The sequence below is a fragment of the Electrophorus electricus genome, chromosome 21 (genome assembly GCF_041902795.1).
Source record: "Electrophorus electricus isolate QZ-2024a chromosome 21, ASM4190279v1, whole genome shotgun sequence".
NCBI classification, from domain to species: domain Eukaryota; kingdom Metazoa; phylum Chordata; class Actinopteri; order Gymnotiformes; family Gymnotidae; genus Electrophorus; species Electrophorus electricus.
In genome coordinates this window covers 2,498,237-2,520,000 of record NC_137517.1, presented here as the reverse complement: position 1 = coordinate 2,520,000, position 21,764 = coordinate 2,498,237, and the positions used below count along the sequence as shown (strand labels likewise).

Genomic DNA, 21,764 nt, shown 5'->3' with positions numbered 1-21,764 from the left:
GTCTTCTGTACCTCTAACAACTCATCTCCTTCCTCCTCCTCCTCCTCCTCCTCCACGCCTGGCGGGGGCTGAAGATACGAGCAGATGCTTTGTGACGGCTCTGTGAATGTTTCTTACTGAACGTGGCGGCCCGGCCCCTCCTCACCCTGAGGATGTCCTCCTTTGCTCCCGCCGTGAGCACCAGGTAGAAGCTCTGGCCGTAGGTGAAATCCTGATCAAACACCAGCAGCAACTCCTCCTCGGGGTAGTCCTGCAGAACGCCAGAGACACCTCACCATCGGGGCAGTCCCGCAGAACGCCACGCCCATTTCTCAATACGGCCGTAAGCCATAAGGACGAGGGCGCACGTGTTACAGTGGAGAGCGAAATTCTCCTACTAATGATCCTCAGAGAAGGGAGCACAGCACTTCTCGCTTGCAAACTATGTAGCGAAATGTCTCTGTCTGAGAGAGACCGAGTAATGCCTGCTACACTACACCCACTACACCTCTCACTGAATAATAATAATAATCTTTATTCCGCTAACAGATTTGGTGTTTGTTTTATTACTGTCGTCTTGCTTTAAGTAGTTTATTATAACGTATTGTCACTTCTTTCCTATTAATCTATTTATTTTGAATGTATTTATTACTTTAATTACCTTGGCAATTGATATATTTGGTTCCAAATGATTTGGTTTTGGCAAAATTATACCTGGTACAGTCATGACAATAAATCTAGCCTGAGCTTAACTGAGTTGAGTGTTACAGTAGAAAGAGCAAAGCGAAGCAAACTTGATTTATATGGCGCTTTTTCAACAGCTGTAATTATTACAAAGCAGCTTTTCAGGTCTGGGTCCAAGCCCCGCTAGAGCAAGCCAAAGGTGACAGAGTTGAGGAAAAACACCCTGAGCAGGAAACCTTAAGAGGAACCAAGACTAACAAAGTGGGGGGAGAGCGTGTGTTACCGGGGGAGAGCGTGTGTGTTACCGGGGGAGAGAGCGTGTGTGTTACCGGGGGAGAGAGCGTGTGTGTTACCGGGGGAGAGAGCGTGTGTGTTACCGGGGGAGAGAGCGTTTGACTGGGGAGAGAGCGCGTCGATAGTGACGCGGCCTCACCAGCACGGCCTGCTTGAGTGGACTGAAGTCGGACACGGCCGCTCTGTTCTTCATGTCCCGGAGGATGTCCTCTTTCCTCAGCAGCTTGTGGGGCTCGTCCCCAGTCACGTCCACGTCGGCACGGCAGCAGAACAGCTCCTGCGTGGCGGATGTTAAGACCAGGGGGAAGATGTAGTCAGGGTGACCTGTGACAGGCAGGTGGGACAGAAAAGCAGGACCAGGTGCATTTCTAGTTCAAATGAAAATCGTTCACTTTCACTCTCCCCACTGGAATCGACATCCAGAGCCCCTCAGTATGCCCTTCCCATCATCTACTTCACCTCCTACCTGCCATGCATGAAGGCTACCCAAGGCACTGTGGGAAATGTAGTCCAAATCCCACATTCGATTCTGATACAAGCACACTACAGCTAAGATGACCATAGACAAGCAGAAGCACAAAAAAAAAAAAAAAAAAAATCAATTGGTCGATCTTTTATAATTCAACTAAATACACCAAGCGCACAACAGTGTACGCCAAATAAATGTACCTTTAAACAATCAGTATTGTTCAATATTTCAGCTGTTGCTGAAAGGACCAGCGTAAGTCCTATACATCCGAGCTCTGATATCCACCTTTATACATTCCCCGCGATCACATTACACTCATCAAAGCGCGGGTGACGTAAAGACTAGTAAGGGCGTTTGTGGTGCCATAAAAGGAGCGGATGACCAAAGTATGAGGAGGGGGCGGGGCTACAAAAAATGGAGAGGCGTCAACAAAGCTCTCCTGAGAAAGTCCGTCAGCCACAGGTCCAGCAGATCTGCAACACGATACCGTGGATCATATTAAGAGGCACACCTGGGGAGTGAGTGTGTTAGGTTCACTTTGCCCATGACATTACAGGTTTTTACACCCCTGAAGGGTACTGTGCAAGCATTAATCTCACAAAGCAGCTCCTCACAAACACCGCCAGTGTTCAGTGCTGGCGCTCCTAACCTCCTTTCGCGCCTGTTCTTTATGCATTCTCATTTTCATCTCACATTGTTCTACATCGTTCAAACATGGATAGTACAAAGAACAAAGTGACTTTCGTTTTTGCTCTGGATGTTGTTTTTGTTTTGGACACGATCCTTTAAGGCTGCTTGAGCACGCGTCCCACGTGCACGTGTAATTTGTCACGTCGTCACCGAGCTGCTACCGTTTCCGCCATTAACGGTTTTGCAAATGCCGGTGCTGGACGCGAATCTGCCGCGAGTTGAGCGTCTTCCTGAAAGACGGTGGGGGGCTTCGTCAGTGCTCACCGAACCCCGGAGACTCACACTGTTCACGGGACTCCCAGCACACGATACAGGGCTCTCGGCCGGGGTAGGAGGTGAATAGTTGGGTGAAATAAAGCCTTACTGGCTGTGACTCAGGAGTCCCAAACTGTATATGTGCTTTTCTCTTACTTAGTGATCCCAATGGGACCGTAATCTCAGACGAAACTAATTGTTGTGTGTTGTTCTAGCAGACTTCTAGCACATCAATCATATGAGTTATTGTGTTTTGTTTCCAAATTTGTGAGACACGCCAAGCAGAGGAGAGCAGCGATTAAAAACTGCGCCAAAGTATTTTACCTGTTCCTACAGAACTCCCCTCCTCTCGTGAAGGGAACGCCTCCTTTTTATCTGAAAAACAAACATATTTAATGAGTAGACCTATAATGCTCCAAAACACTACGTGTGTGTGGTTAAAGCAAGCATATATTATACACTCTTACCTTTCCCTTTGTTCATGCTGCCCTTGGGTTTTTTTGCACTCATGTCTGCTAACACAGAAATTAGATACATTTACACCTGCTGATGGAAAATACTTGATTTTTATAATGTAATACAAATTCAAACATTAACTAAGTTTGTTTTGGCTCGCGAATCTTTGGGGTAAACATGGGTGCACTCCGCCACCTCGTGTGGTAAAGGAGTATTGCGGCCACATTACTAACGTTCATTTAGTTTTAGTTGTAAGAGAAACGTGTGTAAATTTTGACAAACGAGTTTAAAAGCTGTCTGATATTCTTGTTGCAAATTACAAGACAGTGCTTTCTTCTGGTCTAAGATAGCTAACGCTAACTAGCCAGATGGCAAAATTAGTAGTTTATTAGTTAATTAACTGATAAGTCCCAATGTTTCCAGCTAGCAACATCGGCCAATTCCAATAAATACCATTATTAACATTACTTACTGGTACATGAATTGATCAGAGTCGACGATAGCTGCTCACGAACTTGATGTTTTCCGGCTTCAAATTGGTTGCTAGTAGTTACAAAGGCGGGGCTTAGTCTGATTGACAGCGATGCCAAGCAGACGCAGTGTTTTTAGCCCCGCCCCTCACCTGTTGCGACAGTTGCTGAGTTCAGCTTTCCGCAGCCCTTTCGTTGCTTCATATTCTCGCTTCACTGAGGTTTTGTTCGATTCCAACCATCTCCAGCGATGTGCACAGATGAAACGGAGTTAAATGTGAAGGTGAAGTGAGGACGACTCCCGCTCGGTGAAGGCACAGCCCGCCCCCACTGATCACCAATCCCACCCAATTGTCTGCAGGTGAGTGGCGCGTCTGCTGGCATCGGCACCTGGCGCCCCGCTCGGCGCAGGGCAGCCGCTCTTCTACCTGTCCGAGTCTAGAGCGCGTTTCCTTCCGGACATGGAGGACTTCGACTGGGTGGATGATCGCGAGGTGCAGTTCGTTATCCACCACTACTCGGGCCGGAGCGCAGGTGAGGAGGGACGACTCTTTCCCACCCGTCCACCGTTACGGTTACGCAGCGTTCGCGGTTTCCTCGCTGTAATTCTAGTTATTTTATTAATATCCGTGCGTTTTTTTTTTTTTCAAATTTAATAAAAAAAAAAAATACTATTAAAGCGAGCTGACTCTCAGGTGTAAATCCAACTGGTGTAACTGGTCGGCGGGTCATGTGACGTGAAAATTCCGTATGGATCATATGACAGGTTGCAGCTATAATAAAGTTTATGGGACGTTGCACCGACACCGTTCACTGTGAGCAGACCGGTGTGCTTTACCGTTTAACTCTGTACCAACAGATCAGCTCAGGTATGGAGAACTCATTGTTCAAGTGGCCTGAAGTCACGGGCGAGGCGGACATGGTTGTTGGCATGCTGTCCGTCTCTGAATACCACTTATCCGTACTCACGATTGTGTTTGTTCCCTGGTGCTGTGGTGAACAAGACCCTCACGTCTGGGGACTGCACGATGATGCGCTGAGAATCACGCGTCTCGTTTGCCTACGCAGAGTTTCCAGGAAGCGGAAAGTCGTGAGATGCCGCATAACTGTCCTGTATTTGCGCACAATCAGGAACACGCTGCACTTTAGTTCACATGGGTGGAAACCCTCACGTTGCTTCTTCTTGGGACACTTCTTAACGTGACGTCAAAGCGGAGGAGAGGAGCAACACGATGAGCATTCATCTACAGTAGTCCATATCATTTACTGGACAGTATTTAATAACAAATAAGCCCCGTGCCTGATCCTACATATTATGAATAATACAAACACATCTCATTTCACTGCTGTTAGCCAAGTCTTTGAGCGAACGGCCAGCAACGTGTCCATCGTGCCAATTTCGGTACGTCAACGTGGTATACTGCCGCCCACGCGCCCGGGTATCTGAGCTAGCTGATGCTCAGTGGGGAGACTCACCGATGACGTGCCCCGTGTGTGTGGTGTCGCTTTCTATGGTTTCCAGTCATGGACGACTCTGGCGCGGCCTACCTGGCCTTCAGCGACCTGTCTGGCGGCGGCAGCGGCAGCATGTGGGTAGAGTCGCTGGCCCGGCAGGAGCGGCAGGAGCAGCAGGAGGTGGAGGCCTTCCGGCGGAGGCTGAAGTACTTCTTCATGAACCCGTGCGAGAAGTACCACGCCCGAGGCCGCAAGCCCTGGAAACTGATGCTCCAGATCATCAAGATCGCCGTCATCACCGCCCAGGTGTGTGCCGGCTGCCTTGCCGTCCGCGCGGAGCGTCCGCGTGTCCCAGATCTGAAAACGGTTACTAAAACTTTCTGCTAATTAGATGAAGTCAAGCAAGCCCAATTTTAAGATGTACAGGCCATCATTAGCTGTAGTCAGCACTTCCGTGTCTACGCGAGCAGTGGCGTTCCTTTTCTTTCCTTTCATCCCGTATCCCTCCCTCTCTTTAGCTGGTGTCGTTTGGCCTCAGTAATCAGATGGTAGTGGCGTTCAAAGAGGAGAACCTGATGGCGTTTAAGCACCTGTTCCTGAAGGACTACGCCAGCCACGATCCCGGCGACTACGCTGTGTACACGCAGGCCGAGGTGTACACCCACCTCTCCCACGTCGTGAAACAGGTGGGCCTCCTGTTCCTCCCGCCTATAGATCCGATATACGGGTGGTTCTCCTATAGATAGCGTTTGCGGACTCGCGGCCACCTGTCGTGAACGCTGCGACCTCTGACTCACATCCGCTCCGTTTCGTTTAACGTGCCCGTGGAGTCGGTATCATTTTGATTGATTTAGTTTTCACATGACGTCGACACGGGATGACATGGGACTAGGCACCGTCAGACTGGTTTGCTACGGCATGTGGCGGAGAATCACAGACGGTGCGTAGTTTGGGACGAAGGGATTCTCACTGAAACGCCATCTGAAGTTTTAGCGTGCGAGTTCATGAAGAAACCTGCACACGTTGGTGTACTTTTAAAATAACAAAATACATTTTTCTCCAGTTTAAATTGATGTACAAGTTGATGTGAAGGTTCTTTCAGGTGCACTGAAATTGAAATTGGCTTTGTTTACCTTCTGGGTAAAGTCTTGACTAGAAAGTTTCCGCTGGGACTGTTGTTTAGTCAGAGAGTGGGACTGTCAGCTTGTGACTGCCAATGTTGCTCTCCTGCCGGTAGTTTCTTTGTCTCCGAAACCTAACGGTGGGGAACCATGCCTACGAGAAGGACGGCCACTTCTACACGCCCCTGCTCGTCTGCCAGCAGTTCTACCACAACGGCAGCATCTCGCCGGCCAACGAGACCTTTGAGATCGACGCCCAGGTGGAAAAAGGTACAGGCACCGCGACCCTTCACACAGAGCCCTGTGAAACGTGCCTGTCAATCTCCAGACGGGTCAGAATGTAGATCCCCACAGTTGCAGGGAAAGCCAGGTTTCCAGGCTCTTAACGTCTCCGGAATGCTGCCGTTGATTGTAGCAAAGTAGTGAAATAACGTTTTAGTTTACGGTGGCGAGGAGTTATTTCTGAGGTGAAGCCTTTTCCCAGTACTAACACGCCATACGTTTGAAATAAATCGATACAAACTGCCTTTCCAAGACGAAGAGCGCATCAGCAGTCCCGCACGTCCCGAGTTCTGCATGCCCACAGCAGAGCCTCCTTTCCTGAAATCTCCCGTTGTTCGACTGATTCTGTCCCTTTCAGAACTTCGGTTGGCCCACATCACAGCTGCCGGGTTTTACGTCCTGGTCAGGTCACTTCAGAGGGGTCACTTCCCCGTGGCGCCGGCTGTGTTTGTGCTGGCCGGCGTCTAGTCCCTGCACGGCCACCCTGATCTGTGTCTTATCGCTTCAGTGTAGTGCTTCTCTTGAGCCCTCGCTTTCCTGGTTTGCTGGCAGAGTGCCTGGAGATCTACCCATTACAGCCTGTGTCCGTACCAGACGTGAACCTGTCCAACTTCACCCTGCAGTTCAAACGGTAAACGAGCGTGTTAATTCTGCTCTAAAGAGCTTTCTACAGACGTCACTGAAGCCATTGATTGTGTGTGTGTGTGTATCAGGTTGCTGGAGGTGAATGTGTACTTCACTCTGAAGGCCATCAACCTGCAGACTGTACAGCACCACGAGCTGCCTGACTGTTATGACTTCAGCATCACTGTATGTCACATGAACCCTTAACCTTTTCCACTGTGTCACATGGCACCACAGTCTATAATAAGACCTCAACAGTGTCTCTTGTCCTCTGTCACCCTTTCTGTTGTGTACTTCCTCTCATGTTTGCCAGCTCATGAGTGGAGCAAAAAATGACTCTTTTTACTGCTAAAGTTTTCAAGAACTATAAATGCGCGTCCTGCCCTGTTTTAGCCCACGTTTCCTGTCTGCGTGGGTGATTGGCTTTAGCCTGCGCGGTAGCACAGCCGTACACGAACTCCTCAAACGCTCATCCTTTTTGCTAACTTTGTTTGGATCCACGGGTGTGTTCCGAGCACAGATCACGTTCGACAACCGGGCGCACAGCGGTCGTATCCGAGTGGATCTGGACAACGACGTGGACATCAACGAGTGCAGGGACTGGAAGGTCACGGGCGCCTGTGAGTGCCCTCTCCCATAATTCCACGCTTTACAGGCCGCACGTCCAGAAGTCCAAACCCTGCTCCTGGGATCGGGGTGACCGGGCTTTTTCACCCTGAAATCACTTGGCCCGACCCCTCCTTCGTTCCCTTGTGTCCACAGCACCCAAGAACATCTACTACACGGTGCTGTTTGACACCGTCATCATTCTGACGTGCCTGGCGTCGCTGGTGCTCTGCACACGCTCAGTGGCAACCGGAGTTCAGCTGCAGTTTGTGAGTGTCTCTGTCCTGTCTCTCTGCCAGCAGGTCACATCGGTGTGCCTTTAGCTGATCAAGAAGGGCCATGAGCTTTAGGACCACCTGGACACACTGCCTCATGCAGCTGTTGGCCAGAACTCAAGCCAGACACACTACTGACTTTTAGACTATGGCAATTATGGTGGTAATGAGAACATGGAGGCTTTAACAAAAAATGAATTATTTTTAATTATTAAATGAATAGTTAAGCTTATCAAAAGGAAGTAGTCAAACAGTTTTTATTTGTTTGTTTTTAAACACATGTATGTGTGTACTTTGGTTCCATGCAGGACTACACGACCTTCTTCAAGAACCATTTTGGCAAGCGCGTGTCCTGGTCCGATCGGATGGAGTTTATTAACGGCTGGTACATCCTCATCGTCGTCAGTGACGTCCTGACCATCACCGGCTCGGTGCTCAAAATTGCGATCCAGCTCAAGGTTGGTTCTGCCATCTCTTCCCGCGCAGAACCGGACCGACTGCTCGGAGTCTCGTTGTAGAGGGAATGTCGCTAACACTCCATCTTTATACAGAAGTCTCAGGAAAACGGAATCGAAGGAGAGAATTGATGAGAGATTGAGGATTTGTTTTAGACCAAGTGGATTAAAACGTGTATATACTTTATTTAAAACAAACTGACTGATTGCCATGGTCTGTGCTCCGTATGGGAGCATCGTGTTGTAAAAGGAAGCGTGTGAGTCGCAGGCGATGGTTGGTTTGTTCAGCGTTTTCCTGTGGCTCCGCCCTCTCCTAGGTGGTGACGAGTTATGACGTTTGCAGCATTCTCCTGGGCACTGGCACCATGCTCGTCTGGATCGGCGTGCTGCGCTACATGGGATACTTCAAGAAGTACAACGTGAGCCTCGTCTTGTAGTGCCAGAATAACTGACCTGGGATTAGTTTCCTCAGTTGGTTCTGGTGAAGGCATCCGAGCCAGGGAGAGTATGTGGAGAACATGTGGTCACGCTGAGCAGGATGCTAGTGTGTGTGTGTGTGTGTGTGTGTGTGTGTGTAGATCTTGATCATCACCCTGAGGGCAGCCTTCCCCAACGTGATGCGGTTCTGTTGCTGTGCGGCTATGATCTACCTGGGCTACTGCTTCTGTGGCTGGATCGTTCTGGGGCCCTATCATGAGAAGGCAAGGCCTAGCCCCGCCTCTTGCCCCACACGTCACCTCAGCGACCCAATCAGAAAGCATACCCACGCAGTGGTCAGATTTAAGCTCTACCACTTTTAACACAATTAACACAGTTTGCAATCTCTCTCTCAGTTCCGTTCTCTGAACACTGTGTGCGAGTGCCTCTTCTCGCTGATCAACGGTGATGACATGTTCACCACCTTTAAGACCATGCAGCAGAAGAGCTACCTGGTGTGGCTCTTCGGCCGCGTCTACCTCTACACCTTCGTCTCCCTCTTCATCTACATGGTCCTCAGCCTCTTCATCACCTTGATCACCGACACCTACGAGACCATCAAGGTGATGTCCGCCGCCGCGTTGCTCCGAGCGGCGCCCTCCGTCACGTTTGCGTCACGTATACGAGTGTGTGGGGTAACTATGGTAACGTTACGATGCGTTTCCAAACAGTGCTGCTAAAGGCCCAGCCTGGGAGTGCTTTGTCTTCCTGTAAGAGATGGGACGGTGATGGTTTGGAGTTTTCTTGTAAAGTGTTGCGTAGAGTATTGCTACAGGTTCTGTGGCAGTGGAGGCGTGCGTGTGTGTGGTGGGGGGGTAGCGGACGTGCTTGGCACTGAGATGTTGGTGCCGTTACAGCAGCAGCAGGTGGACACCGAGCCCGCGTCAGAGCTGCACGCCTTCGTCTCCGAGTGCAAGGACCACCCCAACTCTGGCTGCTACCGCGTGGACGACGGCTCGTCTCCTTGTCTCGTCTGCTGTGGGAGAAGGTGAGCTTTGGTCTTCTGTGATCCTCAAACGACAAACTTTAGATGGTGATGCATCTCCAACTTCAGATACAAGTGTCTAACTCCGAGGGCTCAGGGTACGTGCAGCTGATGCTGCAGTACGGTGCCATCGTTCTCATTAAAGGTGTCTCGAAGGCGTCTCTTGCCTATAGTGAACAGCAGACATCTCTGAAGCTGGAGTACACTGTTCCTCTGCCATGCGCTTTCTCGTTGTCCAAGTGGCTCTGTATCTGTTTCAGGCTGAACTGCTTGCATGAGAAGCACTGAACTCCAACATACTCTGGGACTCCACTACCATTATAATGTAGGGATTATTGTAATTTTATGCTAGTTACATGTATAATTTCTAAATATGTAATGAATGACAAGACAGAAAGGATATGACTTTTGGAAGTTTCATTGTAATAATTTATCTTTTTTTGTTGTTTATTATTGTATTCTCAAAAAATAAAACTTGTGACATCAGTACTTTTAATCTTTCATAGTTCTTAAAACCAAGTGGTGCAACTTGAGCACATCAGTGCTGAGCTTCAGGTTCCTGGGGTGTTGTGGGTCCTCAGACACCCTCACCTGGGCTGGGTCAGTCAGTTCCTGGCTTGTAGTGCTAATGGATCCCCCTCCTTTTGATCCACGGTCACCTCAGAGCTTGTCCTGCAGTGTCAGTGGTGTTTGGTGGCTCTTCTCTGCTGTGACCACGTGATGCCCAGGAGCCTAAGTGACCCTGCAGCCCTCCGTGAGCATTCCCACCCTGACCTCCGCCATCGGCCGGAGGGATTTCACCGACCCCCTCGGGCGTGTTGCCGTCTTCTGTTTGCTCTTTCGAGGGAACTGTGAGTTCCGGCAGAACCTTCTGCTCAGGAGAAGACCCGCTCTGCCCAGAGTGTCGTCACTGTCGCTGTATGTTTTGGAAACTGCAGCTGACAGTCACAAGCTGTGGCTAACTGTCTAAAACATTAGCTACTGGAACATCAGTAGAAATGTTTCACAAATTATGAAATGTATTTTTGCTTTGCTACTGCAGGTGGACTTGGTCCCTGAACACTTAACGCTAACACATGGATTGAAAGTCATTTCACCCAGAATTTTTTTTTTTTTTTCCCCCCCTCCAAGTACAGCATCTGACAACTCTGTAGCACCATTGATCCGCCGCCTAACCCGGGATTGTTTTATTGCACTGCTCATTTCGGGTCTTTACTGTTCTTTCAGCACAGAGCCGTTTAAAACCTGCGTCTTTTATCTCTGTTGGAAGTGAGCTGTTACGAAGGTACATCACAACCAAAACTTCACTTAAATATAACACACAAATGCACAGTCAAATATAGGCCTGGTCCAAAAACATTTGAAAATCTACAATGGTGATGCCTAGTAAGATGCACCGTGTCAACAGGAACGTGTGGTGGACGATGGGTTATGGTTTGGGGCCCTGTAGTTTCAGCAAAGGGTGATTTGTTAATGTTGCACTATTCAATTATATACTTCCACTTTTGTGACCACACTACCAAGTCCATAAAGCCATGAGTGACAAGTGGGCGGAGTTTCAGGGGCCCTGCACGCAGCCTTGACCTCACGCCCTGCTGACCACCTTTGGGAATGTGGCTTGTGAGCCAGATCTTCTCGTCCACATCCAGAGCCTGACCTCGCAAATGTTCTTGTGAGGGCATGACCATAGCCTCCCCCAGCCACAAGCCAAACTCAGAACTCAGAAGAGTGGAGGCCGCTGTAGCCGCAAATGGTGGGTGGCCTGGTAGCTCAGGGCTTTGGAATGAACGTCCAAGACGTTCGTGACTATGGTGGTCAGATATCCCCATTCTTTTGGCCATAGTGCATTTAATTTTGTGCAAAGGTAAATCTGTACCTAAATTTTTCAACTGAATGATCTGGAAGCGCGCTTGTGTATGAAACGTATCTGTTATAGAGCTTATGTGTGTTCCACACTTCTAGGCATCAGCAGTGATCCCTGTATTTCTACAGTATTATAGTTCATTGGTATCTTGGTCTCTAACCTACTGTACTGTACTAGGATGTATTCTATGAGGAAATGACAAAGCACTTTTGTAAGTTGCTCTTAGCCAGAGCATCTACTAAATGCCGTAAACGTAAACAGAAAAATTACCAGTTTGCTCTGTGATTCTGCAACTAAATATTTTATGCACTTGTTGGTTATCATACTTAACCTTCTAGGAAAGGAGCGCCTCATGACACGAGACCTGCGCAGCTGAATTGTCTGCCCTGTAGTGGCTATAAAAATTAATGACGGTGCTAACCATCCGCCAAGCACCTGCACCCGCCTCAACTAACCCGTCTCTTACCGTTAAGAAGTCGGTAACCGAGAGGTGTTTGGCGGTATAATGGAGTACAAGGCAAAAGTCACAATCGGGGAGTGGGGTTTGTGGCGTTTTCATTATCTTGATCGGTACCGGAGGTGACGGCGAGTGCACTAAACTCAACGACAGTCCGGATTTCGTGACGGATCGACCGGTAAGAGAGCTCAAACATGCAGAAATAAAAGACAGTGGTTCATTACATATCTAAAAAAATCAGTTTGCCGCGAGTCAGAACGACTGTGTCTAGTTCAAAAGAAGTTGTAGAATATTTGTTGTACGTGTTACAGAGGGAGAGACGGCGCTGTAGGATTTCCACACATTCTGAATGTAGATAACGTGAAAGATTCGCCGGCTGATGTGCAAGTCTCCTTCAGCAGAAAGACGCGCATCTCCGCAGTGAGTTGCTTGGCTTACGGGACGCTGTCGTGTGGCGGTCCAAGGCCGGTGCGTCGTGTCCGTTTTCTCTCTGCGTTAATCATGGTACGTCAAGGTGACTGCATGTTATCTCTAATCCTAGAGACGTTTGTCATCCAGACGAGGGGTGGAATGTTCTTCTAGAATGTTCTGCAGCTGAGAACCTGTACCGCGCTAGATCCACACTAACACGGGCTTTATTTAGTACTGCTCAAGACCAGTACCAGGGTTTCACGATAAACGTGTCTTCATTTTCACCAGCAACACATGGGATGTTGGTCCAGGACCCAGGTCTGTCCCTGCGGACACTGCCCAGTGGAGGGACTGTATGTTACTGTTCAACAGGACTCGTCTACGCTCAGGCATGCACCGTGAAGGGGAGCTTCTCAACACTGCTGAGAATTGCACAGTTGAAAGCTGTACATACAGACACTGACCACAAAAGGGTGCACTTGGGTGGTTTTTGGTCCTGATGGAGAAGACGCAATATCGATTAAAGTCCAAATGGTAATGTGACTCCAAAATATAGGCTTATATTTCATTTTTACATATAATATATGACTATAATATTATATTGTCAATTTTAAACTATTTGATCATAGTTTGGTGAAATATTAATCACTTGGTGTATGTATGTTTGCTACACATACATGTTAAGGTCCCCTTTGACTCTCATCTTGTGAAAGCCCAGAATTGTAACTTTAAAAAACAAACAAACTTGCTACTGTTTTCAACCTGGCGTCCCCGCCTCCTGGTGGCTTAGAAAAACATCTCATTAGGACAAACCTGTTCCAGTCAGAGCGACGCTGAGATTGGAGCACATTTCGCGATCATGATAGTGACAACGGTGATGGAGTTTGCGGGACAACAGTAAGTCTATTTTTTTGTTGTTGTAAAGTTTCTGTCCTGAGAAATTCTCTGAACAGATATTTTATCATGTTTTATCAAAATTGTCTAGTGAATAAAAAAAAAGGCCAAAAAACAAAAAACTGACATTGTTGACTTGTATGCAGTATGAAGGAACTGATTGCTATCGCAAGTCGTCATGCACAGTACAGCGAAGTGAAAGAGTACAGCAGAATGTGATGTTTCACCCTTCCTGGAGTTAAAACCATGATGGAAAAAACAGCACTGTCTTCTTTTGGCCTTCAGCACTGACACACACCACGCATTTTCCAGTCTAGGAAGTAATGCATGTTTTTTACAGTGCAACCCAGTCATGCTACAAGACAGGACATGTCCAGGAACAGTAGCTTGGACCCATATTAACAAATATGTACAAAAATATTAGAAACGAATATTAAACACAAAAAGAAATCTACTGTATTTTTCTTTCCTCAAATGGTATAAATTCTCATCACACAATAGTCCCTCCCAGCCCCCCATGGGCCCAAGTTTCATTTCTCCCAATGTAAACTGGTTTGTCCTGGTTTCTAAGGCTGTAAGAGTGTAAGGGAAGATTACAATTCTTACAGTTACTACATTTACTAAGACTACAAACAAGGGGACAGTAGATTGGACTACTAAAATACATCAAAATGTTTAGTTGCACTAAAATGAATCACACAGATCTCTTACGGGCCAGGTTATATTTAAACAAAATTATTTTTGAAATTTTGTTAATGATCTACAGGCATCCACAGATGAATAAATGCATATACAAAGTTTCTGTACACACACATGCAGTTTTTAATTATTCCAGTCATATAACCATAATTCACATATTATTAAAATCTATTTTCACATTCAAATATATTGGTATGGCTGTATGTTTTTGTGAATTCCTTTCTGTGTGTTTTGCAGTTTCAGCGTTTAATAAACTTGCCCTTTCTTGCAGTCTACGTACTCGAAAGTGGTGATGCTACTAGCCTGGGCCCGTATGTAACCACAATCGTAACCACATCCCCAGCACCACAGAATCCATGGAGCCTCCATTTACCCCAAGAGAGGGGCCCTCTCCTGATCTGAAGTAAATGCGATTCAGAGAAACTTTACACAGAGGAAATAACAAGATTTAATGAAAAACCTCAGTTTAGCTATTAAAGGCCTCATTGAGTTTATATTTGTTTTATAGCCTGATTCGGAATAAGAGATCAGTCCCCCTGTCCAGGAGTGTGTCTATGTGCAGTCTACACAGTGCGGAAGCTTCTGCTTATGTCCTGAGGTAAAAATTCAAGCTGAATTCAGAAGTTTTTTTTTTTTTTTTTGAACATCTCAACTTTCACCACATTTAGCCATGGAAGGTGTAGTCCCTGACCTACAGACACACCTTTCTCCCAAGCCCCTCCCTCCAAAGACTTGCATACTTGGTGCTTAGCTTACCCTTCCGTGTTCTGCCTGCACATGCAAAATAATTGACAAATACTGCCAAATGGTGACTGGTTAATACTGCTAAATGGTGCAAAAATGTATACTTATTGCAGATGGAAATTGGCTAACTCTGGTGAGATTCATTAATTTTGTGAATGTTCCCTGACATATCATAATGATGCCAGACCTCAGAACTGCCAACCAGATATTTGTCCTTCTCAGATCATCCCTTTAGGATGTAAAGACAGTTTAGACCAAGTTTTATTAAACAAACTGTTTACCTCAGCCTTAAGGTGTGTGTGTGTGTGTGTGTGTGTGTGTGTGTGTGTGTGTTTTTAAATAACAGTACATTTTGCTGTCTTTTATTTGTAAAGCTCACTGAATTGGTCTGGGTATGAAATGCGCTCTATAATTTAATGTACCATACCTTGTGTTTGTTAGTCTGAGTTGCAACAGGAGATTAGTCTCTCCTGAACCCAGCTGCATATCCATGAAGAGTTCACGCTCCATGATTCCTCCGGTCGGATTCTCAAGGCGAGATTCCAGTGCTGATTAAAAAAAAAATAAATGCACAGGAATAGGCTTGAAAATTTAGAGCAGATGAGACCCTATTAAACCAAACTCTCCAAGACTGCACAGTAAAAAAAAAATCTTAATAATGATTTTAATTATAGGCACACTGTTTGGTGCTGCTTTTAGGTTCATGTCATTGAATTGGTTTTAATCTAAATCCCACTGGGCCCAGAATCGGTATAAATATTTAAAACTATTCCAGTTGGTGCTGCGGTTAATTGCATTGGGAATGTCAGAAAAATGCATCTTGTGAATCAGATTGAGTCATGTGTCCTGCAATTTGCTGATGCTCAGATGAACTGACCCACAAACTCAGAGTTCTAGTATCAGAAAGTGCATGTGTCCAGAAATCAGTCCTTCCATGTTTTAATGTGTCATATCTAAGCTGTCAGATGCATTTTATGTTGTGTGTTTTGAGGTTATGAACACCACCCCTTAAGACCTTAGGCTAAAGCTGATGCATTTGTTGACAGCACCCAGGATAAGAGACCAATGATTGCCACCAACAGACAATTTGAGTCTATATTTGAGGTGTGTGTGTGTGCTTGTGTGTGTTTTATTACAGTAATGCCACATTTAATTGATTTTATGTGAAAGGCTGTTTCTGTTTAACACTTTAACAGCCATTAAAGAACTGTTTGTTTGTTTTTAACGACTTCCAAGGAGCTTGAATATAAAGTGATCTGTCTGGTGAAAAAAGAACTGAAACAATTCAAGCAGATATTGAGTCCAGAGTACCCGACATGTTCAGACAGGAAGAGAATGGCAGAGAGGGGGCGCTAAAGATCACACTTCACGTGTTAAGAGGCATGAACCTGTCGCAACTGGCTACGACTCTACAGATAAGTAAGAACTCTGGCTAATGGCAGCTAACTACTAACAGAGTTTACCTCAAAGGGAAAGACATTGTACAGAGTAAGGAGCATGGTAATCCTAAAACTTGTTGATCACTGTAAAATAATTGATTTATTGTTTGTTTGGGTACAAGTCTCGTGTAAAAATCCCCATCAAACCAAAATTATGATGGTGTTTCTGTATTTCTCAGAAATGGTCCATTTATATCAACAAAAGCTTAAATCCAAACTAAAGAAAAACTGTCAAATCATCAAGGAAGGAATTTCAAGTTATGGAAGCTCAACTCTTCTCAGTGAGATCTACACGGAGCTCTACATCACAGAGGGAGGGAGTGGAGAATTCAGTAATGAACATGAGGTGAGACAGATTGAGACAGCATCCAGGAGACCAGCAACACAGGAGACACCCTTCAAATGCAACGACCTCTTTAGACCCTTACCAGGACATGACAAAGCCATCAGAACTGTGCTGACTTAAGGAGTGGCAGGAACTGGTCTCTGTGCAGAAGTTTATTCTGGACTAGGCTGAAGGAAGAGCAAATCAGGATGTCCACTTCATATTTACACTTCCTTTCAGGGAGCTGAATTTGATAAAGGAGAAAACCCCAGTCTCCTGGACCTTCTGGATTTCGTGAAAACTGGCTTTTCAACAGCTGGAAAAAGGCAACCTAATCTTCTATGAGGAAGACATGAGTGAGTGTGGCATTGATGCCAGAGATTTGTTAGTGTACTCAGGAGTGTGTACCCAAATCTTCAAGAAGGAGTTTGGATTGCACCTGGGGAAGGTGTTCAGCTTTGTGCATCTGAGTGTTCGAGTTTTTGGCTGCCTTATTTGTGTTTCTCATCTTTGTAAAAGGGTTTGAGAAAAAGGTTCCTGGGTTTGTTAGTTCTGTCAGCAAGCCAGCAATGCCTGACCTTCTCAAGAGTGCGGTGCGCAAGGCTTTAGAGAGTGAGAGTGGTCACCTGGACATGTTCCTCCGCTTCCTTATGGGTCTCTCACTGGAGTCCAATCAGACTCCCTTACATAGTCTGCTGCCACAGACAGGAAGCAGTTCTAATAAAGATGAAATAATCAAGTACATCAAGAAGATGATTAGGGTGAATCCTTCTCCCGAGAAATCCATTAATGTTTCACTGTCTGAATGAACTGAATGACCATTCGCTGTTGAAGGAAGTCCAAACGTACTTGTGCAGAAAAGGCAAGAACCGTCTGTCCACATCGTCCACCTCAAGACACCTGACTGGACCCAGCCTGTCTCCTGCTCAGTGGTCCGCTGTAGTGTTTGTACTGTTGACCTCAGAGGTGGAGCTGGAAGAGTTCAGTCTGAGTAAATATGACCCATCTGAAGAATGTTTGCAGAGAATGCTGCCAGTGGTCAAAGCATCCAGAAAAGCAAAGTAAGTAGAGATCAAGTAAAAATGTTCTGTCCTGTTTACCTCGATTAATGTGCTTCGGGACACAGACAAATGCTGAATTATAAACTGGATGGTAATGACATAATTTGCAAAATGTGGCATTCCTGCCTCTGAATGAGTCATAAGTGTGATACAATATGTGTAGGTGTGTAGTATGTGTTCATTTGTGTTAATCTGTGTTTTCTTATGTCACGGAACGAGTCACATGATTTGGCCTGCTGCTTGCAGTGGGAGGGTCTTGCTTGTTTTTCGTGTTTGTAACCACTCCTGCACCTGGTTTTAATCTCATTATGTCTGTGTATTTAAACCCAGGCTGGTGCGTGCAGGTCATTGTTCATGTTTGCCCTTGTTCTTGTTTCCATTGTTAATGTTCACCATTTATGTTAAGTGTGAGTACCATCGTTGTATTTTTTGTTTGTTAATAAACGTCTGTCACTGTCGAGGGAGTCTGTGTGTTCTGTTCCGCGCCCTGCGGCACTCGGGCCACACTGTAAATATCAAAGTAATAAATATCCATTTGAATGTCCATTAAAATACACAAATCACAGAAATCATCATATTTGGCTATTAACACCACTTTGCGTATGTACCATAGAATGTTCTAACATTTTATTACACTTTAAAAAAAAAAATTTTTTATTAGAGCCTTATGTGCTGTAGTGTGTTCCTAACCACAGAAAAGGTGCCCTTTTCTCTTAATGTAATAAAAATGAGCACCATGAAGAACCAACAGCAGTAGATATAACTTTAACCAAATAACCATGGATGTAAATTTAACCATGCACTCAATCTGAAGTGGCTTTAACCTTTTTGGACATAATGAAACATGGAATTGTTGTAAAACACTGAAATGCAGTAAATACACTTATTTATTGTGTTGGAAATGTATTAAAGCTAAAAACACATTTATACACATGGAACCATTTGTAAAGTAGTCATAAAGTGGTCTGTAACTTGAGACATTCATTTTTTCCTTGTTAATGTGCTAAATAAATGAATGATTATTTCACAGCCTGAGTGGTTGTAACCTCACCAAGATGAGTTGTGCAATTCTGGCCTCAGCTCTCAGCTCAGGTTCCTCAAATCTGACTGAGCTGGACCTTAGTACAAGTAACCTGCAGGATAAAGGAGTGAAGCTGCTGTCTGATGGACTGGAGGATGTACACTTCAAACTGGAGAGACTGAGGTAGAGCATCACCTGCTCATAAACACATATACAAATACAGCATTCATGTAAATCTCACCATCTCTCTCTCTTTCTCTTATTATAAGCACAACCATGCCTCAGGGCTCGAATCCATCACCTCCCTTAGAAGGAAGAATTTCTAACTTTGTTTCTGTTGGAAGGATACAGTTATTAGTCAAACATCCTGTCGCATTGTAGGAAATGTTTCCTCAGATAGTTTAGTAGTGCTGCACTGGGGGTGCTGTTGAACTAATGACTTGATGCTTTGGATTTATGGTGACATACATTTTATTCAACTGTGTAGTTTGTGTATTTGAATCGGTAGTTTATTTAATGTGGTATCTCTCCTACAGACTCTGTGGCTGTGGACTCTCAGAGAAAAGCTGCTCGACTCTGGCTTTTGCTCTCAGCTCAAATGTCTCAAATCTCAAAGAACTGAACTCCTCAAGTGGGATTTTGCTCTGGGATGATGTCATCACTAAAGATGACATGAGGATGCTTGTCTGAAGAGTTCTGTGAATGATGTTACATTCAGTGTAGGATGGTTCCTGTCTGGCAGTGCTGTTTTAAGCAGCACTCTGACTCTGGCTGCTGTCATCCAACTAAAAATGTTTCAAATGATAAATGAATAATATGTGAGAGGTTGTAAATAATAAATAAACACTAACGGCCACCAGCTTGTGAACACCATTTGTTGATTGCCAGTTAGCGTTTAGGCCTCGTTAGCTTAGCATTTCTGGTGTACATGTTATGTTAAGACACAAGGTTGAAAGGAGAAGGTGGCCTGTTGCCCTTGGAGAAACCCCTCCCACTTGGATAAGCCCCTCACTGTTAGCTGCCTGTTTCCTTCACTCTATATAAATAATCCAAAACTCAAATTAGACTGAACTGTACATTTGATATTACTAACTGCAGATCTAGGTCAGTCACAGGTCTGAGAATATTATCTTCTCTATCATTCAGTATTATCCTCAGTACCATTCCAGATTCTCCTCTACAGTCCAAGATTGATGTAGATTTTAGATTTTCTGGGATTCAATTGACTGTCATTACACTGAAGAATGATTTAAGAAAGCAGGTATATTTGTGCTATGTGACTTTTAACTATAATTTTGGTTTCGAGCTCATTTGAGGTGATTATGAAGTATAATTCCTCTCTGATTGGTCTTAACACAGCAAAGTCCACAGTATAGCATGCCTACAGACAATGGTGGTATTTCACCAAGCAGAATTTCTCACTTGCCCAGAGAACTTAAAAGTCAGACTATACAATAAAAAAGACACGAAGACACATTCGTCCCTTTCGGGGGTTAGTTTGTTCAACTCACTAAAAAAAAAAAAAAAAAAAGCTAAAAAAGCTTAGTTTCTTTGAAAAATAGGCAATTGGTTTCAACTGCCCTGCTTTGCTTTTGTGATGAGATAGTATAGCGCCTACCCCCACATTCAACGCATCTACCTCTACCACAAAAGGCCTCTCCAGGTCTGGTTGCTGTAGTACCAGGGTGGTGGTGAAGCCTTCCTTTAGCTCCAAGAAGGACTTCTCCACCTCGGGTCCCCATCTTGGCCTCTTGGTCGTCCCACGGAGTATGTCGGTAAGAGGTCTAGCCACCGTACTGAAGGTACGGTAAAAATGAGCAAATCCCAGAAAGTGCTGTAGCTCCCTGCGAGTCTGAAGTCTAGGCCAGCCCCTTACTGCTTCTACCTTCCACGGTTGCATGCGCATGCTGCCCTTGCAGATGATGTACCACAAGAAACACCTCTTTCTCAAGGAACTCGCATTTCTCCAGTTTACAACAGAGGTGGTTTAGCAGGAAGGTGCAGAGGACAGCCCGTACATCATGCACATATTGATCCCGGGAGAAGGAATAGATCAAGATGTCGTCTATATGCAACGACAGATCTACCCAGGTATTCCCGTAGGACCTCATTGATATAGGCCTGGAAGACAGAAGGGGCAGTGGCTAGACCATATGGAAGCGCCAATTACTCGTAATGTCCTGAAACTGTGCTTCCACTCATTGCCCTCCTTGATTCGGATGAGGTAGTATCCTCTGCTGAGGTCTAGTTTTGTGAATATCCGGGCTCCCCTTAATTGCTGCGGGGACAAGGGGAAGGGGGTACAGATATTGTACCAACAGTTCATTGAGTCCCCAATTGTCCACACAAGGCCTTGACCCTCTTCTGGTTCTCTTCTTAACAAAGAATACACTTGCAGATGCCGGGTCGGATGAAACCTTGTTGGAGGGCCTCCTTGATGTATTACCCCATTGCTCCTTCCTCCTCTTGGGATAGAGGGTATACACTACATCGGGGAGGAACCGCGCCCTCCTTCAGCGTGATGGTGCAGTCCCAGTCTTGATGCGGAGGCAGCTGTGTGGCTCTCGTGTGGCTAAATACCTGCGGCAGGTTGCTGTATTCCTGGGGCACGGCGATGTTCTCGGCTTCGGGACTCTCGATAGATATGAACTGCAGCGACGTTTGCTGGTAGGACAGGCATTTGCTCTGGCAGGTGGCAGCCCACTTGAGGACACGGTTCTCTGTCCGTTGCAAATAGGGATTGTGCGCCCTTCGCCATGGGAGCCCTAATGTGACTGGAGAGGGAGGGGAGGAGGTAAGAGGCAACCTGCTCCACATGCTCTCCTCCAGTCTCGAGGAGAACACGAGGGGTAACGTGAGTTATGAGACCCGACCCCACGGGTCCTCCATCAAGCGCCTGGCTCTTATCCCTAACCTCCTTGTGAAGCCCCAGTCCGTTATGTTGTCCACTGCACCCGAATCAACTAGCGCCAATGCAGAGAGCCGGCGACCCCGATGTACGACTTTAACTGGCAGTCTACACATAGAAAGGTTCGGGGAATGACCCACCGAATTTTGTCTTCTCCCTGGGTTCTTTGGCTTGCCTCACATCCCTGCCACACCTAGCTGCACAGGCTCCAGCGGGGCTTCCACTTGCCAATAGTGGAGCCATTCTCCCGCTGTGGCAGCCCACGATGAAACTGCTGGCGTCACTCCTGCAAAATATGATCGCCAGGTGCACTACCTCGTTCAGTGGCGAAGCCTCCTGTTTACATATTAATTCCGCCTGTAAG

The 21,764-nt window shown here is 46.1% G+C and overlaps 3 protein-coding genes and 1 long non-coding RNA gene across 16 annotated transcripts in view; 3 read left to right on the top strand and 1 right to left on the bottom strand.

Annotated features, from left to right (window-relative positions):
* LOC118240626 (uncharacterized) overlaps positions 1 to 152 on the top strand; it is a 13,187-nt gene extending 13,035 nt beyond the window's left edge. The window contains exon 5 of the long non-coding RNA XR_004775533.2: positions 1 to 152. This exon is cut by the window's left edge and continues 114 nt beyond it. This is a non-coding gene — a long non-coding RNA (uncharacterized LOC118240626).
* The window catches only part of dnai3 (dynein axonemal intermediate chain 3), a 20,611-nt gene extending 17,172 nt beyond the window's left edge, over positions 1 to 3,439 (bottom strand). For 6 of the 12 annotated variants that reach the window (XM_081704390.1, XM_081704392.1, XM_081704396.1 and 3 more), the window contains exons 1-6: positions 3,300 to 3,431; positions 2,839 to 2,883; positions 2,696 to 2,746; positions 1,041 to 1,234; positions 146 to 250; positions 1 to 68 (exon numbers count right to left, since the gene is read on the bottom strand). The exon at positions 1 to 68 is cut by the window's left edge and continues 79 nt beyond it. In XM_081704390.1, coding sequence (XP_081560516.1) covers positions 1 to 68; positions 146 to 250; positions 1,041 to 1,234; positions 2,696 to 2,746; positions 2,839 to 2,881 — 461 coding nt within the window. In that variant the 5' untranslated portion in view covers positions 2,882 to 2,883; positions 3,300 to 3,431. Of the gene's footprint in view, positions 69 to 145; positions 251 to 1,040; positions 1,282 to 2,695; positions 2,747 to 2,838; positions 2,887 to 3,299 lie in introns of all 12 variants that reach the window. The other 6 variants (XM_081704393.1, XM_081704395.1, XM_081704394.1 and 3 more) reach the window with 5 other exon arrangements.
* A 79-nt stretch (positions 3,440 to 3,518) lies between these two features.
* mcoln3b (mucolipin TRP cation channel 3b) lies at positions 3,519 to 10,051 on the top strand. 2 transcript variants are annotated; one of them, XM_027030669.3, is made up of 14 exons: positions 3,519 to 3,658; positions 4,820 to 5,058; positions 5,271 to 5,438; positions 5,990 to 6,143; positions 6,708 to 6,786; positions 6,869 to 6,965; positions 7,300 to 7,399; positions 7,542 to 7,654; positions 7,969 to 8,118; positions 8,433 to 8,534; positions 8,694 to 8,816; positions 8,949 to 9,155; positions 9,450 to 9,580; positions 9,838 to 10,051. In XM_027030669.3, the coding sequence occupies exons 2-14, from the start codon at positions 4,822 to 4,824 to the stop codon at positions 9,863 to 9,865; spliced, it is 1,689 nt and encodes a 562-aa protein (XP_026886470.3). In that variant the 5' UTR covers positions 3,519 to 3,658; positions 4,820 to 4,821; the 3' UTR covers positions 9,866 to 10,051. The 2 variants fall into 2 exon arrangements, with proteins under 2 accessions (XP_026886470.3, XP_026886472.3); XM_027030671.3 differs by lacking the exon at positions 3,519 to 3,658 and adding an exon at positions 3,714 to 3,831.
* Positions 10,052 to 13,119: 3,068 nt separating this feature from the next.
* On the top strand, positions 13,120 to 19,309 carry LOC145652956 (uncharacterized). The gene is made up of 5 exons (XM_081704782.1): positions 13,120 to 13,206; positions 14,174 to 14,305; positions 14,411 to 14,500; positions 18,502 to 18,675; positions 19,029 to 19,309. Exons 2-5 carry the CDS (start codon positions 14,259 to 14,261, stop codon positions 19,180 to 19,182), a joined length of 465 nt encoding a protein of 154 aa, XP_081560908.1. The 5' UTR covers positions 13,120 to 13,206; positions 14,174 to 14,258; the 3' UTR covers positions 19,183 to 19,309.
* The last annotated feature ends 2,455 nt before the right edge of the window (positions 19,310 to 21,764 follow it).